Source organism: Drosophila kikkawai, chromosome 3R (assembly GCF_030179895.1).
Source record: "Drosophila kikkawai strain 14028-0561.14 chromosome 3R, DkikHiC1v2, whole genome shotgun sequence".
Taxonomy (NCBI): Eukaryota; Metazoa; Arthropoda; class Insecta; order Diptera; family Drosophilidae; genus Drosophila; species Drosophila kikkawai.
Genome location: NC_091731.1, coordinates 23,962,434 through 23,980,170, shown reverse-complemented (window position 1 = coordinate 23,980,170; position 17,737 = coordinate 23,962,434). Strand labels below are relative to the sequence as shown.

General features: G+C 42.1%; 1 protein-coding gene across 1 annotated transcript in view; it reads right to left on the bottom strand.

Moving 5' to 3' along the window:
• Positions 1-8,357: 8,357 nt before the first annotated feature.
• Positions 8,358-17,737, bottom strand: part of wat (waterproof) — a 29,259-nt gene continuing 19,879 nt past the window's right edge. Inside the window, exons 2-10 of the mRNA XM_017161332.2 lie at positions 13,233-13,342; positions 10,594-10,668; positions 10,344-10,456; positions 10,033-10,281; positions 9,707-9,962; positions 9,442-9,634; positions 9,126-9,365; positions 8,804-9,061; positions 8,358-8,734 (exon numbers count right to left, since the gene is read on the bottom strand). Coding sequence (XP_017016821.1) covers positions 8,647-8,734; positions 8,804-9,061; positions 9,126-9,365; positions 9,442-9,634; positions 9,707-9,962; positions 10,033-10,281; positions 10,344-10,456; positions 10,594-10,668; positions 13,233-13,314 — 1,554 coding nt within the window. The 5' untranslated portion in view covers positions 13,315-13,342 and the 3' untranslated portion in view covers positions 8,358-8,646. The remainder of the gene's footprint in view (positions 8,735-8,803; positions 9,062-9,125; positions 9,366-9,441; positions 9,635-9,706; positions 9,963-10,032; positions 10,282-10,343; positions 10,457-10,593; positions 10,669-13,232; positions 13,343-17,737) is intronic.

The window sequence follows — 17,737 nt, the reverse complement described above, 5'->3', positions numbered from 1 at the left end:
CCATTATGACCCTATCGGTACATTGAATCCGATGCTGTCAAATCAATAAGGCAAATACTTTAGTGCCCTTCCATTCCAATATGCCTCAATTTGTTGCTGCACCGCATCCTCCGAGAAGAAGCAGCAGTAGCAGGAGGCAGGACCAAGCAGCCAAAGGATTTATAGGAGGCAGGAGAGAGCTAAGGGGTGGACATTGAATAGCAGAAGGGTGAGCGCAAAGCGGCAAATACAACGAAACGAGGAAACGGCAAATGGCAATGGCAAAAAGTAAATAAATCGCTTCAAATTTTCGCATGGATTGCGGGTGAGTGGGGTGGTGGTGTCTGGGTAAGGGTAAGGTGGCGAGTGGCCGGGGGAAATTGTAACCCAAAAACTGCTGAGCTCTCTGAGCTGAGCAGAGACCAAGAGGTGACAGAGGAGCAGAAGACGCAGCAGTTGAAGGCGATGGCAAAAGGCAAAGTTGCAGGAACACTACAAAAAAAAAGAAGAATTGGAAGTCAAGATCACCAAAAATACTTAGAGTAAGGGTAGAATTTTGTATATGTTATACAAGATATCTAATTCCTATTGCAAATCTAATGTATATATATAATTCTCCGGAATACCCTACCACACTGGCGAAGGTTTATAAAACAAGCTATCCAAAAAAAAGTACCCAAAAGGCCTAAAACCTTTTTAATTATTTTTACTTAATAAATAAGTCGAGGTTAAAATGTTTTCAATGACTTCTTTGGTAAAGTATAACTTACAAAAGTCTAGATTGAATAAATATGATTTTTATTTTTTGTGTAGAGAACAGAAGGGCGCCTTTTTGCTTCTTTATTGTTTCTGTTGCTGCCGCTGCTTGTTATTATTGTTGTTTGCTGGTTTTGTTGGTGTCGTAGGTTGTTAAAGGTTCCGCTCACTCCCAGGGATCCAAAGACGACTAGGGACACTTTCTGCGTAGCGTGGCATGTACCAGGTGCAATCTATCGATTCGCCGTTTCACCCGTCTCCTTTGCTCCTTCGCTCCTTTACTCCTTTTCGCCTTGTCGCCTGCTCCTGCTCCTATTCTTACACCCGCCTCTGCTGCCCCTGCTCCCAATGCTGCTCCTTGTTTGCTATTTGTGCTCGTTATGGTTGCTGAAGCTGCCAGCTTGTTGTTGCCGCTGCTCGCACTGCTGTTGTTGCAGTTGAAATATTTACGACGTACGTTGGACTATTCCACTATTTGTAACACCCCAAGATGGGGCCTCGACACACGCACAAATGCTACCCGGAAAATTGGTACAGCGAACTGGGGTATATTAGCTTTGGGCACCGAAAGGTATCGAAATACTTAATTTACCCACGATATCAGCTATAAAAATAAACTTTTCCTATATTTTTTTAACAACACTTTTTAAGAGCTTATCATTTGCAAAGTATTTTGCTTTGTTTAAACTTAACTTTAGACAAAAACCACCAACTAGTAGTTTTTATGTAAACGCATTTCTGTATGCAAAAATATTTATGTCAATTATTTAAATAAATGTGATATGATCTGAACTTGATTGATTATTTTTCTTCACTGAATATATTCCTCATTGCATTGAAAATTATTTTTTTTATGTTTTCCACACTCAGAGAGGTAGCTTTTTATTCATTATATAAATTTAAAAAAAAGATTAAGTGAACTGTTATATTTGTTTACAGAAATTAAATATTAAACTTGGAGTTTATCTAAACTTACCATCTTTGTTTTTAAGTTTTACTTTATCAAAGAGACTGTTTATGTGAATATTTTGTTATGTAATAATTATTAAAAGAAAAAATTCAAATATTCAAAAAAAATCGTATAATTTTTTGTTTAAATACTTTACAATTTTGTGGCAGATACAAAAATGTTAGTAAAAGGTATTTGATAATTTCACCTACCTAGGAATTTTCATTTTTCCTTCACTGCTTGCTGCCTTCCCAACCCCCTTTTTCCAACATCCTCCACCTCTAGTGGTAGTTGTTGGTTGTGCATCGGTTTTGTATTTTTGTGTTTTTCGGTTCTCATTGTTGGCTGGGTTTTGCCGGGACGAAAGCGAAACCAAAGGGGAATATGCAGCAATAAAATAACAAAATAGCACAACAAAATAGGAGAGCAAGGAAAAACCAAACAAGACGCGTCCTGCTTTCATTTATAATTTTATTTATTTTTTCAATGCATTTGGCGTAAATAAAGAAATAAAGCGTTGGCAAAATGCGAAATGCGAAAAACAAGAAAAAGCGTCGGAAAGCAGCGACGGATCCGTGGAAGCTGCGGAATAATTTGTGCAAATTTTATGTGCGGCACTTTTCATTATTTGCAAGAACAAAAATGCTAAAGAAAAAAATAAGAAGGCATAGAGTCAGACAAGTGATGGCAAAGGCGAAGAGTTGGAGGAGTATTTTAATAAAACCGGCGGCTACACGGCAAGAAAACAGGAGGGAGACACACGCATAGAGTTTCATAAAGGCAAAGAAAGCAATTGAGTTGCGTTGAAGTGGCATAAAGTAGTGGCAAGTGGCGGTTGGGAAGTTCTTGCTGCTGTTGTTGTCGTTGTTGGCCTGGCTTGGCTTGCTTTTTAACCATTTTTGTTTGGTGGCTGCGACCGCCGCTCGGCACTCCTCCATTTACCCACACAAACAGATATGGCCAAATTAATAGCATTCATTAACTAAAGTATTCTAAATGTTGAACTTAGTGACGACTTGCTTATATCCTTGCAGGATGTAACAAATTTATTCAGATTTTTATAGAGCAGTTAACATGATCCTATGAATCATATATCCATATAACGTCAACAGCAGATTCAATCTAGCCATGTAAGATAGAAAAAAAAGTACTCATAATTTGTATTACAATTGAAAAACATTTGTATTTAATTTAATTTTTATATTTATCAATTTTTCAGCTTCATTTCGATTGTTACCCTAACAAATAATAGCACAGAATTCAAATTTAAACTGCAAAATTAGCTTTCTTTCTGGTTTTACTATTGCTAGCCCTGTTCTGTACTTAGTTATTTTGTTAAACTTTCGTTACATACATTGATATATGAGTCCTTGGTGCTATTATTTTGAACTGCGCTGTTACCATAACGAGATGGCGAGGAGAGTCAGGTACATGGTAGTTGCTGGTAGATGGCAGATCCTGATGCGGTGAGTTCCTCCTGGGTTGTAATGGGAAATGAAATGAATGAATGAGCATAAGCACTTTTTTGTTTGTCTGTTTGCCTCTGTGTTTGTTTGTCTGTGGTGGTGGCTTCCCCGGTGAAAGCCAGTGTGTGTGTGCAAGGGCCTGCTGCGAGTGTGTGCGTGCGGGAATGTTAGTGTTTGTGGCCGCAGACGCAGACGGTAGAGCAGAAATGATGCACTTCAAATTAAAATGCGAATGCAAGCGAAAACTTCAAAAGAAGCACTAGAACAGAAAACAGAAGCGCAAACGAGATACTAATAGACAATGCCAAATGCTAGGGGATCCCAGGATCTCTTTGTGGGTGTTTGTGCTTCTAAAAAGGGGGCGCTGGTCTTCGGTCTTTGGTAGGCGTGGCCGTTTCATTGAATTGAAGAACCCACCATAAACACACTAACACACTGTCCCAGCGAAAGTGTTGCCGTCCAAGGATGTGTGTGTTGGTGCAGCCAACGAAGGATAAAGTTAGCGACGATGACGAAGCAGGACCCGCAAATGCACTCTGTCCTAGCGATGGTCGGAGGTTTCGTTGGGAAATCAATTCTAAAAGTACCCTCAAAGTCCATCCAAAGTCATTGAACACTTGAAAAAAAACAAGGACATTAAAAAAGCAATTTTAAAATAAATTTATTAATAATTATTAAAAGCCTTTTTTAAATCAATACTGTCTCTTTTTTAGGTACACTTAGCTGAGATAAAAAACAAAACCCAGGCTATATGGCTTGTAATCAAATAACGTTGCTGTGTATTTAATTAAAAGCAATTCTGTGTTATCCGTTAGTCAGATTCTGACAGCTAAAAGTTAAGGACTTTAGGCTTCCTATGCAGCGTGCTCAACGTGGCGTATACGTGATTTTTTTGTTTTGAGATTTTAAAAATTGTTGATCACAATTTCTGTATTGGGTCTAGCAGATATTGCAAAAACTAAACATTCAATGTCTTGTCATTATGTTTTTATTTAAAAATGTCGCAGATTTAGGATAAATATTTCAAGCATAAAACAAAAATGTTAAATATTTTTATAACCTAAAACTTTCTCGCTACTCTTAAAATAATTTCTATGTTACTTACTTAAATTGAATGAATAATTTTATTTAGCCAACAAAGAGGCATACACACAACGTTCTGTAAGGATTACCGAAAAAAAAAACTTAAGCCTGATTGGCGGCCATTATCGAAATCACTCTTCGAAGCCTTTCCACTTCCGTTTCCGCGTCTGCTTCTGCTTCTGCTGCTGCTCGATTCAATGCGATTCAATTCGCTGCGATTCAATCACGTTTTCGGGCACGAACGAGGTCACGCGCCCATCCCTAATACAAATGCACTTTGGACGTGGCCGACGCGCGCTAAATTCGCCTTAATTCACTTTTCATACAAAACAGCGGCAGCACAAAAGCACGCCCCGCACGCACACATACAGGAGCAGCCAGGACACACAAACACACACACACTCGGAGGCAGGGACACAAGCATACACCCGCGCACACAGAAGCAAATGCATGTTTGTTGTAATTAATTTAAAATATTATTACAAGAGCGCGCGCGAGCGCTAAACTAAAGAAGAAAGCAGAAACAGGAGCCGAGGTGGCAGCAGCAGCAAGGAGGATGCCAAAGGGGGGCAGGGGCTGCTGTGCGGGGGGGCTGAAAGGGGAGCACAGACAGTGACAAGGCAACGTTAAATAATTATAGCCCAAGCGAACTGCAAACAGCGAGCAAACAAACACAGGCACACAGACACACACACAGCCAGCAGCAAACAGCATGTGAAGTGAATGAGAGGGATGTGGCCAAATAACCGTATGCTGCTTCCCCGCCATAATGTATGGGTGTCTGTATGTATGGGTGTCTGTGTGTGGAAACTAAAAAATCCCTAACCCCGAACTTTGTTTTTAATTGACGCGACAACAAGCAGGAACAGCAAATCAACAAGCAGCATTCCAAAAAGCGGAATAAAGGATAACAGGACCCAGGGAAGGCATCGAAAGAGCGGCGGAGCTAAGGGAAAAGTCTGCCAAAATACCAAAAACAAAATTAAAAAGGGGCATCCCAAAGCGAAAAAAAAAACAGTAAGAAAGTAATAAACGTAAAGCTATTACAAAATCTGATAATGGTCTGAGGGCAATGGCAATGAGGCAGACAAATAAACGCATGCCGGCTAACACAAACACACACACACACCTACACAAGAGCACACGACAGGACATTAGAAGAGCGCGAAAGAGCGAGAAAGGACCCGAAGGAGAGAGCGGAACGAGTGGCAATGAAACACAAACACTTCAAGAAAAGGTATTCAGCTAAGAACTGGGTTTTTGAGTTTCCTTATACTGTAAAGAAAGGTATTGAAATCTCAAAAGATTCTAAATCCTTTCTTTAAAGATTAAAGGTGAGCAATAAATGTTTTTAATACTGCTAAAAGGAAGTTAAATATACTTTTAGCGAACTAAATATAATAATCAATTAAAGCTTATTACTTTATTATAAATTATAATACCCTGCAAAGGTATACAAATTAAGAAAGTTTTCTGTTACCCCCATTTCTCGCTTAAAATCACTCAATAGTTACTTAAATTCTAAGCACAGAAACGAACTAAATATAATAATCAATTAAAGCTTATTACTTTATTATAAATTATAATACCCTGCAAAGGTATACAAATTAAGAAAGTTTTCTGTTACCCCCATTTCTCGCTTAAAATCACTCAATAGTTACTTAAATTCTAAGCACAGAAACCATAATAACTAAATAAGCATAGAAATATTTTAATTTTCTATCTTAAAATCTTTAATCTTAAAAACTCTTTCTCTTTTTCCTGTGCACAATAGTGCAAGGGATCGAAATAGTAACAAAGTGCAGGACACCCATAAAACCCGTTACAATATGCCCTGCCATTGAAACAGCAGCAGTGGCAGTGGCAGTCGCAACAGCAGAAGATGCAGCACAGCAGCAACATCCAAGGCACAGCGGCAACATCTACACCAGCAGCAACAACAGCGCCAGGAGCAACATAAACATTGAGGCGCGCGTGCTGCGACGGTTGCCGCAATATTAATTTCACGAATGAACAACCCTTGAATAAGCATGCACTTCATGTACCGTTATTATGGCCCCGAAACGTGAGAGTTTTCTCTTCCATACCGAAATTTCTCTCTTTTAAAGAGAGCCACGAGAGCTGCCGACAGAGCCACTAACTTGCTCTGAAAGCTTTTGTCCTTCGTCTAATTTCGTATCACTTCGTTTATTTAGCCGAAGTCAGCCAGTGTGTGTGTGTGACTGAGTGAATGTGTGTGTTGGAGGCCAGTTGCTTTTTCATTGTGCATTTCCCAGAGGTGCATTTTTCTGAAAATCTAATTTGAGAGATTGAGATTGTTTGGTCTTTCAATGTTCGTGTTGCGACGCTTGCAATTTCTGGCCACCGCCAACAATAAGGGTTCTCGTCCTCCTCCCCAAACACACATATACATATATATGGCACACAAAAGTGTATGTGTTCGGCCATATATTTATGCAGCAGTGGCAGGATATTGGGGAGTTATGGTCTCGTCTCGGAAATACTCCAAGTCACAGTCACACGCTCACTTTAATTGGTCGAGTGCGTCGCAACGCTGCGGCAATTTCTGTTGAAAAATCTACATGGGAGATTTGCTAGCTGCAACTGTAATGCCAGCAGCAGCAGCAGAAACAGCAGCAACAGCAGTAGCAGCATCTGCAACAGCAGCAACATCAGCCAAGGCAGCAACGGAATCCGCATGGCAGCGACTTCAATCATTGCGCGCCACGCTCGCTGCGGTTTGACAAACATTTTTCACAGAATGTGCGAAGGCAACCGCCAAGCGCCAGGCTCCACGGCAACCGAACTCCCTGTTTAATGGCACACGGCTAAAAAAAAAAATACGTTTTTTGTTGTTACCAACTAGGAGTATAAGTTCGTATGGAATTTTACAACTTTGGTAATTGAATATAATTAGTTTGCTTACATTGCAGTTATTTTTTTCTACTGGAAACTATGAAGGATAAAGCTAATTTGATAAAATGTATTAATTTCAGAAACAATTTAATTAAAGTGTAAAGGAATAACAATTCAAATTAAATAAAGTATTTTTTTTTCCTCTGTGCATCCCTGCCGAGATCTCACTCCTTTGGCCTTTGCCCGTCCCTTACTTATTCGTGTATGTTTGATGAGTATGCGAGAGTTTTATGGCTGTATTGGGAATGAGCTGTGAGCAAGAGCCCGCCGTATCGGAAGCAAGGGAACGGGGAGGGCTGAGCCTGGAATGAGGAGCAGCATCAGGAGCAGGAGGAGGCGCAAGGATGAGCTGGCGTCAGGCTTTGGTTTTCGCTTTGGCTTCAGCTTGGCGCCTCTTCGCCGGGCTGCCGTGGAGGCTGATTGGGTTATGCTGTGATTTTAATTTTGAAATCATACGAATGCGAGTACTGCTGCAATGCAAAGCGATACGATACTACATGTGCGGATTTATTTATGCACATATCCACACACACACACACACACAGAGACATACGCGTACACAAAAAAAGGAATAAAAAAATATTCGTATTTGTGTGCGAGCGTAAAACGATAAAGCGCCTTACAGGATTTTGCATCGGACGGCTGCTGTTCGCAATTTGATAAGCTACCTCTGGGCATTATTTTTACGACTCTTTTCCGGCTCTCTCGCACACAGACAGACAGCGTTCGGCAGACGCCTGCAAATATGCAATAAAATATTCTGATTTTAAGCTGATGTGTAAATCAAACGAATCTTATTGTTTTCAATTTGTGCACACACACCCATTTTCACCGGCCCGCTTTTCCCGAACAAGTCTCACCGCCAGCTTAGAAGTTCAGTCGATTGCGGAGAATCGTCCTTCGACACTTGATCCCATAGAAATCGCAGATAGAAGAGCCATAAGCATGTATCAATCGAGTGTGGAGTGAAGTTGAAGGTTACCGGCGCCGAGAACCTACATACATGTATTTAAAAGTCAGTCTGCCTTTATTAAGTATACGCCCCGTTGAACAATTTAAACACTCATCTGTAGAAGAGCCTTTCAATTCAATGCTTCCAGTAATCAAGCGAAATTCATTCCTCTGAGAATTAAAGTCGATTTTTTCCCTTAAACTGTCACGTTAATATATTCCCATATTCACCTTAAAGAACATAAAACCACTCTAAGTATCCCAAACAAAATGTGAAGCTGTTTTTATTGTACTCGTAATTAATTTTAGCGAATTTACATTAACAGACGTATGAACTAAGCTATACAAGATTCGGATAAAGCGTTTCAAACATATGACTATGGGCATATGGATATGGTACAAACATACAAACGATATATACGATACATACAACTAGAACTATCAACTATCAACTACTGCGGAAACGGAAATGCTTTGCGCTGAAAGAATAAGGAGTAGAAGTAGACATGCCCTAGAATGGATAGAATAGTTAAGAGGTTAATGGTCCTATAAGAAGAGCTTGAAGAGGGCAAAGAGCGCCCAGGCAGCTAACGAGTAGAAAATAACCAATGTCGTATAGTGCAGGACCTTCAATCTGAAAAATGTATTTTAGAAATCGTTAGTAATCGTTAGTAATTTTTGTATGTAGTCTTTTAAGTCTCACCTTTCGTAGCGCTTAATGGACTCTGGAATATTACTGGGATCATCCTTGACTACATAGAGACGCAGCCCGTAGAGACTGACGCGGAACAGATTGGTCCAGTCCAAGTCCCGCATATCGAAGGCAAACAACCTTTTGTCCCTATCGTCCAGTTTTTCCGTAAGTTTTCTGACATTGTCGTTGTCGAAGCGGAACTCATTTGAACTAAAGTACTTTAGGACGTTGCTCAGCTTGTGGATCTTTCGGTATATCTTCATCATCCTAAAAAATAAAAAACATACTGAGTTTCATTGGAAACCAGAAAATCCCCTAAATCCAAACCCACCTTGGCTTCTTGCCGATGATCACCATGATGGCGTCCATGACCAGGGCGGGAAGTGTGTGATAGAAGAAGCACAGGATGTGATATTGCCACATGTGTGGCACAATGGTGAATCGCGGATACCAAATGGACTTGCGCATCGGTATGTCACAGCCGTACTCAAAGCCATCCTCCATGTATCGCCGCCAGGTGACCATGTTATCGGCATCCGGCACATAATTGTAAATCGGGGGCGTCTCGTATCTTTAAATTAATTTCAAATATCGAGTTTAAAATGTATAATAAAATTATTAAATAGTTTCAGAGCTTTGCAACCCACTTGTTCCGAGCTATATCCCAGGCACTGGCCAGCAGAGCATTCACGCACATATCCACGGGCACAATGTGCGCTTTGTTGTCCATGTCGCCGGTGAAGACTCGCAGCACGCCGGATCCGATGCCCACGATCACGCCACAGGGGCCGTACATATTGTCGATCCAGCCAGTGACCGGTTCGCGGTAAGTGGTGATCACTGTAATTCAAAAATCGGTTACTTAGAATTTTAAAGAACCGTAAAAACCAAGGAGTAAACGTTCTAACTCACCTATGCCCGGTCTGAAGATGGTGACTGGCAGATTCTGTGCACTCTGCTGCACGACATTCTCGGCCAGAACTTTGGTAAAGGTATATGTGTTCGGATAACCCTGGATAATGGTCGGCGTCAGGGTGTTGAGGGTGTGCTCGTCGAGGCACTCGCTCAGCTTGAAAGCATTCTCGCCGGTCATTGTGCCGCTGTAGAACTTCTCCTGGATGTGACGCATGTTGCAGTGAGCAAATGCTGTGGAGACGTGGACGAGGGCCTGGAAATATGATTTATTTAACATAAGAAATTCTTTATTATATATCTAAAAGTTTTAGACTAAAACAAACCTTTAGGTTGACAATCTCTTTAGCCAGCTTTATGATCTCCTTGGTACCATGGACATTGATGGCAATGGCCATTTTGAGCTTCTCATCAAAACGCACTGTGGCCGCACTGTGCAGAACGATGTTGACATTCTCCAGGATCGTCTCGCGCTCATCGGCGGATATTCCCAATCCCGGCAGCGAGCAATCGCCACTGATGATGGTAATCTGGCAGCGGTACTTGGGGTTCACCTGCTTCATTTTGCTAAAGACCTGCCCAGAAGAATTTCAATTAGTATGGGAAAAAATCAATTTGTTGTCCAAAGTCCACTTACGGGATCATTAAACAGATCCTCGATGCGTGCGAAGGCATCCTTGCCCTTCTTGGTGCGTATCAGCAAATAGATTTGTCCCACCTCCGTGACGCGCAGCAATTTCTCAATGATAACTGGAGACAGGACAGGATAGGGCAGCACGACACGACACGAGACGAGACGAGACGAGAAGATGAGAGGACGAAACAGGAGGTTGTGTAAAAAAGTGGGCGCCATTCCAGTCACGTACTGGGAGTCGAGTGGAACTTACTTTTGCCAAAGAATCCTGTGCCGCCAGTGAGGAAGACGCCCTTGTCCTTGTAGAACATTTGCATGGGCGACTCGTCTGCGGGGAAGAGATCAATGCAAACAGTCATTAAACAATTAGCCAATTTGATGCGCATCATTGGGGGCTCAGTTTCCCAATCCCGGCGTCCTCCGCCCCGCCCGATGTTTGTTCGGTTCGGTTTGTTTGCCGGCAACTTGAAGCGCCGCCACGAATTTAAATGCGCATCAAATGCCACTTGAATGGCGCATAATTCACGCCACACACAGATACGAACTACGCACACATGTACAGAACCAGATGCAGGGGCAGGCTCCGATATGGGCACCCACATAGGCGCATAGTTGGTGGGTCATGGGGCTACCGCCCTGCTCCTGCTGCTCCCGCGTGCATTTTTGCCCAAAGTGCCAAAACGGCAACAACACTTGACGTTTCAACGCCGCCTGCCAATGGTTGCTGCCCCTCTAAAAACCCCCTTTAGAAGCCGCCCCTCCCCTTGGACCCCCCTTTGTGGGCCATCCATCTCTGCCCACATTGTTGTTTGCGGCATCGGTTGCCTGCCACTTGCTGGGCCACTCATAAATATTTGCAAGTTAGCAGCTCGTCGAGCCATTCATCTATTGTCTAAAACGCACACACGCTGCCAGCACACACTCGCACACGCACAGTTGCATATGCTACACGTGTATCCATCTACACTGGCAAACTGTGGGAGTTAGTCTGCCTCTTTTTATAAATGTTTAGGTTATTTTCTTGTATAATCTATAAAACTAGAAATACTATATCAGAAATAGAAAACTATGAATATTCATTTTTAAGACTTTAATTGAAATGTTCAATGTTCTTTTCTGCATATTTTTCAAAAAAGAAAGGCATTCATAATTTACATTTTAATTAGAAGTATGCCTAAAAAATGACTTTCCATTAAATAGATTTTTTTTCCGTAGACAAACAATGAAACTAAATAATGGTTAGCCGCCAAAAATATATGCTCAAATAATCTAAATCAATTGTCACTAACATAACCAGCCTTAACCGGCATTAATTAAACCTTGTGGTTTCTGTGTACATTAAAAATAAATATTTGTGGAAAATAAACAAAATATTTAAAATTTCATAACGGACTAATTTGGTTTAGGCAGTTAGTTAATCCAGTTGAATATAGAATTTATAAGCTCTTATTCCTTTTCCATGCTCGAAAGGGATTAACTTATTTTCCGTAATTTTCACTCCCCAAATTATTGCCTTTTTCTTCAGTGCAAGATCCTCACACATTCCTCAATTGAAAGGCATCTCATCTTGAGAAGACCTGGTTCAACTTCGCCTTCGCCTACGCCTGTGACTCAAGCTGCCTAATTGCCAATCGTCGACGTAAATCACTGTCAGTCGGCGGACAGGGACCGCTCGCAGCCCGATATGCAGCCAGCCAGACAGCCGTACACAATTGCCACTTGATAATTGCATAATAAATGCAACATTGCTGAGGAGGATGTGCCGCCGGCCCTTCATCGCCCTCAGGATTCCCATTTGCCCATCACCCCAATGCCCTGCTGCCGGCTCAAGCATAACAAACACATTCATTCAAATACGACTTGACACCTATAGCTGACACCAACAACAGCTCCTGTCCAATGGCAAGCCACCGCTATGCCATCACAGCTCCCTCCTCTCCCACCTCCTCCTCCTCCTCCTCCTTGGAGCAAATTCCTGGCTCGAGGCCGCACTCAACCACAAGCACTGGGCTGGCTCACTCAAATGTTTTGTTTACCTATGCTAATTGGCTTAAATGCAACTCAAGCGCACTTCGCCTCCATCGCGCCCAGTGGAAAACTGACAAGAAAGGCAGGTTGACTTTGGAGAGATCTAAGCTTGAAATACCCTTGCCGGACACTTATTTTCAAAAAATAAATGTATATACTAATCAAGCTAGGTTTAATTCAAGTATCTTTAAATATTATAGGTAGGTATAAAATATAATTTTTAGATTTTGATCAGACTGCTGCTTTCCTTTTAAACTTTTAGATCAAATATAAGTACCTTCTGTGAGAGTATCACAAGTTTGCCACCACGCATATCTTCCCTTCCTCTTCCTCTTTTGGAAAACCGACTAGGAAAAACCCCCGAAAGACTCTGGCTTGAAAGCCAACGTCATTGTTCGGGGCCGCGGCGAAATCGAGCCTCACTTGGAGTGACTCGAGTGGGAGTGGAGTGTGGCGTTTAAAGCTCTTCGAGCGCTTTGGGGCATTTGTTCAACGCTAACTCCGGCTCCAGCAAAGGCACCAACAGCACCAGCACCAGCACCAGCACCAGCCACACCATCAACCAAATCCCCACCAGAATGCCCAACAACAGCAGCGCCACTTTGAGTGAATTGTCAACAATTGTTGTTGGCTCTTCGGATTTTGCGGGCGGCAGACAAAAGACAAAAGTCTGTCACATAATTTGTCAATTTCAACAAATTTTTGTTTCAACCCCGCTTACCCTCCGGGCAACCCCGCTAATGTAATATTTCACGTAAATGCCTTTTATTTTTCCTGGCTTGTGGCTGGGGATTTGCGTGGTTCTGTTTTTTTTTCCCCCTCGTTTTTATTTTTTTTTTTATATTTGTGGAACTGGTCACTCACCCTTCACGTCATTTATGAGCTGACAATGATCTTCCAGCGATTTCATCCCATTCATGATGTTCATTATTTTGGGATCATCCATCTTAGCCAGGTAAATATTTCCTAATTATCTGCGGGAAGAGAGCACAAAAATGCGGAATAAATTAGTAAAACAGGAAATTCAGGTAACTTAAATCAGAGAATGTAAATAATGATTCATAATTGGTATTTACAAAGATACTAATATGCAGTGGCGGTTCGATTTGGGATATATTTAAGTGAACTCTTTATTTTCAAACGAATATTATAACCTTTTGGAAATTAGCTATAAGAAATTGGCATATAAATTCTCAAAATCCCTTTCCTTAGCTTATATTATAGATTTTTTCTGGCCTTCCAAAGTTTGTAGAATTAGCTTGAAATTTATAGTGACGCGAATTCCGATTGCATTCCCTTTCAGCAACACAGATAATCCCCTAATTGAATATCTGGACTCAACCCATTCAGCCTAACAGCCGCCCCAGAGAAGTTTTCGGGAAATTATTCCTTTAATTCGAGCTAGATGAATGGGAAGCGAAAACCATAAAGCCAATTACAAGAGCCCCAAAGCGGTAACCATGCGACTGTTTCTTGGCTACTAAAAATCAAATATATACGTAAGTATATTTCGCTCCAGTAAAGCTCGAAATTTAATTAAAACTTTGCTCCTTGCTGGCAGGCCAGAACCAGGAGCCACAGCTAGACGCCGGGAAAGTGGGGAAAAGTGGAGCAGAGCGCGTCACTGAAATTTCTAATGAAGTGCCAGACGCACCTGTTGACACAGCCGAAAAACAAGAAGGCTAAAGGCGGCTAGATATGAAACCGAAACCCAAATGAGAGTCAAACTCAAATAAAATTTAATAAAATTCAAATTATACAGAGTACGGCGAGAGAGTGGCGAGTGCAGCGTTGCCGCTGAGGTGAATGAAACTATGCAAAAGTTGCGATAACAAATGCGTTACAGAATTTTGAACTCGTTTCATTTTTGGCAAAATGAACAGCGAATTTAAGCTAATTTCAAACTGGGCTCGCAATTTAAATGAACTCGTTTTCAGCACCGTCATGGCGAGGTGTAAACTGTTCAGTGTATATGTGCAACCTGTTACCATAACTCATATATTTAATTTTGATTTGATTCCATGTCGGACTTTAGCCGTTCGATGCCGCCTTTATGGGAAGCACATGAGAGTAGTGATAATTACGTACTGGCCAGCAGAAATAAAACAATTGATTCAAGACTCCCGGCGAGAACCAATAGTGATAGTGCGAACGCAACCAAAGCTCAGCGGGTGAAGTTACACAGAGAAATACGCGTATCTCGGAGGACAAAGGCAGAAAATACCGTGGAATTCCGGGAGATGTAAGTACAGTGTGTTCCATAACGGAGTGCCAGCCTGCCACCGAATACCAACAACAGGTAGTTAAGGTCATGAATCTGTGTCTGTAATTAACTCGTGTTGGGAGCGCCCTTTTATCGGAACATTAGCAGGCGTAAATAACTCCAGTCAATTAACTATGTAAATAGGCGAGTGTTGGCAATCATTAAATGAAAATATAGGGTATTTAGATAAGAGTATGAAAAAGCACCAGTCATTAGAATAATTAGCAACTTGCTTTTCTGTTAATGTTTCGACTTGGGTTCAAAGCCTTGCTTTAATGGGAATTCATGGGAGTAATGATTAATAATAAGTTTTAATGATTTTACTAGAACCTTTTCAATGTTACTTCATATATTTTATTGTAAATACTATTTCTCTCTTAACCAAAAAACATTTCCCTTAAATAAGACAAGTTTTTCTGTTGAGATTGCAGAAATCAATAAAGAAATTATCTTATTACGATACAAATTAAATAATATTGTCTTAATTAATCGCATAACGCTCCATTGCAGTCCATATAATGAACGTGATTAAGCCAAATTAAATGTAGCAGGCAGCCTTACACTGCCGACGCGCACTGTCTGCTTGTAAACGTACGGAAGACCAACAATGGGAAGGCAACAAACAAAGGAAGCCGCAGGGAAGGCTGAAAGCTGAGAAGACAAAGAGACAGGCAGCAGTCAGCTCGGCTGCCACATGAAAATTAAAATTAAATAATTTCGAGCAAGTCAAAGTCTCGCACAATTAACCCATATTTGCCATGTTTGCGAATGGAAACCGAGCACCGATAGCCACCTCGTTACCCACTGCACTCCACGCCACGCCAGTGCACTCCACTCTGCTCCCGTTCCCAATCCCCTCCAGCTGCTTTTGCGGCTGTGGCGTGTTGCATTTCACACCAATTGGGAAGCTTTTACACCACTCGCGCTTGGCTCGGCGCTCACTCAGTCGGATGAGTGACGAAAGCAGCGCAGTGCAATCCAATGACAGACGGCGCGGCGGCGGTGGAGACGGCAATAGGGGTATCAGGGGTCGGGAAACGGGTACAGGGACACTTAGTTAGTTGGGCAGCTAGCCAAGCTCCATACAACTGACTGGACTAGACGGGAGGCCGCTCCAAAGCCGGCTAACTGGCAGTGTCGGCCAAAAAGCCACTGCAGCTGATTGCACCACGTCGACGACCACAGCGCCACCGATGCCAACGAGGAGTGGAGCCCATCTATCCATCCATCTATCCATTTGTCCGTCCATCCCACCAGCAGCCGTAGGAAAAGCTGCGAGAGGTGTACGCACTGAATGAACCTTTGCCGAAGGGAGGCGACCAGGGAAGCGGGGTTCGACTTTGTAGACGAATTTATACATTGTTTAAGTATCAGCCGCAGATACTGTTGCCCGCCGTGCCTTTCCCCGTTGTCCACTCAGTTGCCGACACCAAAACTCCATCGTCAATGCACATCGAAGCGCAGCTAATTGAAACAGTGCGGCACAGTGGGCCTAAGCCAAAGAAAAGTGCCACAAGAATGCCAGCAATCGGGAATAGAGTTTGTAGGTGAAGTTGGCAAGATATTAGGAACTGGGAGGATATGGTAGATTATTGTGTTTTATTAAATGATAGATTATGTTCAGATGCACTACTATTTAAAAAGCTTTAAATTCTATTAATAAATTTATTAAATATCTATGCACTCCATACACTATTTACAGAAATATCAGCTTTACAAATTAAAAAATTTTTTTTTTTTTACGTATTTCTTCATATTATTTTCGTATTTCTTTCAGTTACAAAGTTACTCGGCCTGTTCAACTAGCAGGAATTATGTTGATTTTAAGCAACGTTCAAGGTATTCCGCGCAATTATACATTTACATTTCAAGGAATTTCAACCCAGTTATAACAAATTCCACTGTGTGACTTGGCCTGATGTTGCCACTTTCGGTACTTCTTTTACTTCTGGCGCTTGTTTGCGTGCGGTGCACCAGACTGGCTGCTGCTGCTGCTGCTGCTGCTACAACTGCAGCAACAACTACAGAAAACTTTTCAGTGAAACAATGGCCCGAAAAACAAAAGTATGAACCACAACAATAACAACTGGACTGAACCAGGGGGCAGTTGTTGGGGCAGGAACAGGAGCTCTGTTAGTTAGCAATGCAACAGCAACGCAGCGGCGGCAACAATGGGAATAACGCGAGCAACAGCAACAAAAAAAAAAAAAAAATCAGCGCCACCACTTCGCATATTCCCCTGGAATCCTGCGAATCGAAATTTTTACCATCAGAGGGGATAGCAGTTTGCCTTTGCCTTTTTCCATTTCCTTCCGCCCACTTTCCCCTCGTACCAAACACTTTTGACGAGGCTCATTCGCTTTGAATTTTATTTAATGCTTTTGTAATAAAGTGTAAAATGGTGGAAAAGTGCAAACAACGGCCACAAGAGCGAGAAATGCAAAGAGGACGAAGGCGTTGCATAATATCAGCAACATCATCATCATCAGCAAGGGCAGACTCGTTACCAAGGAGCCGGGCCAGGAGCAGGACCTCATCCCACAGTCGGGGGCGGAATAAGTAAGAGCTGCGGCCAACACCAGTGGCCACATTAAAAGAAGAAGAAATAATTAACAGCAACAGTTTGAAAGTCCATAAAATGGAAATGGTCGAGCATTGCCATCGCCATCGCCATCGCCGTCGCCGTGTTGACTCCACCACGAACTCCACTTCCAGATACAGTGCCACCCGTTTGCATCCACGTCCACCGTTGCCTCATTGGCATCACCATTAACAGTGGTGCAGACGCCGCCGCCATCGCCACCGCCAACGCCACGACCACCGCATGTGCCATACAACTTCCGACTTCCGCTGGCTTTGCCCTGTCTGAAGGAGGGTCTGTGACTGGGTCCGGGCTATAATACTATATATACGTATATGTACGGCTATATACATAGTATTCTCTGGTGCAGCGCACTTGTTTGCCATACCCTTTTCGGTAAGTGGCAATGACAGAGCAATCGATTCGGTTGCATCTCCGCATATTTACTGTCTAACCCGTGACAAAGCAAATAACTTGAAGAGCAATGGGAATTTTTCAATTGATTTTTTAAATGATTTTCTTTGC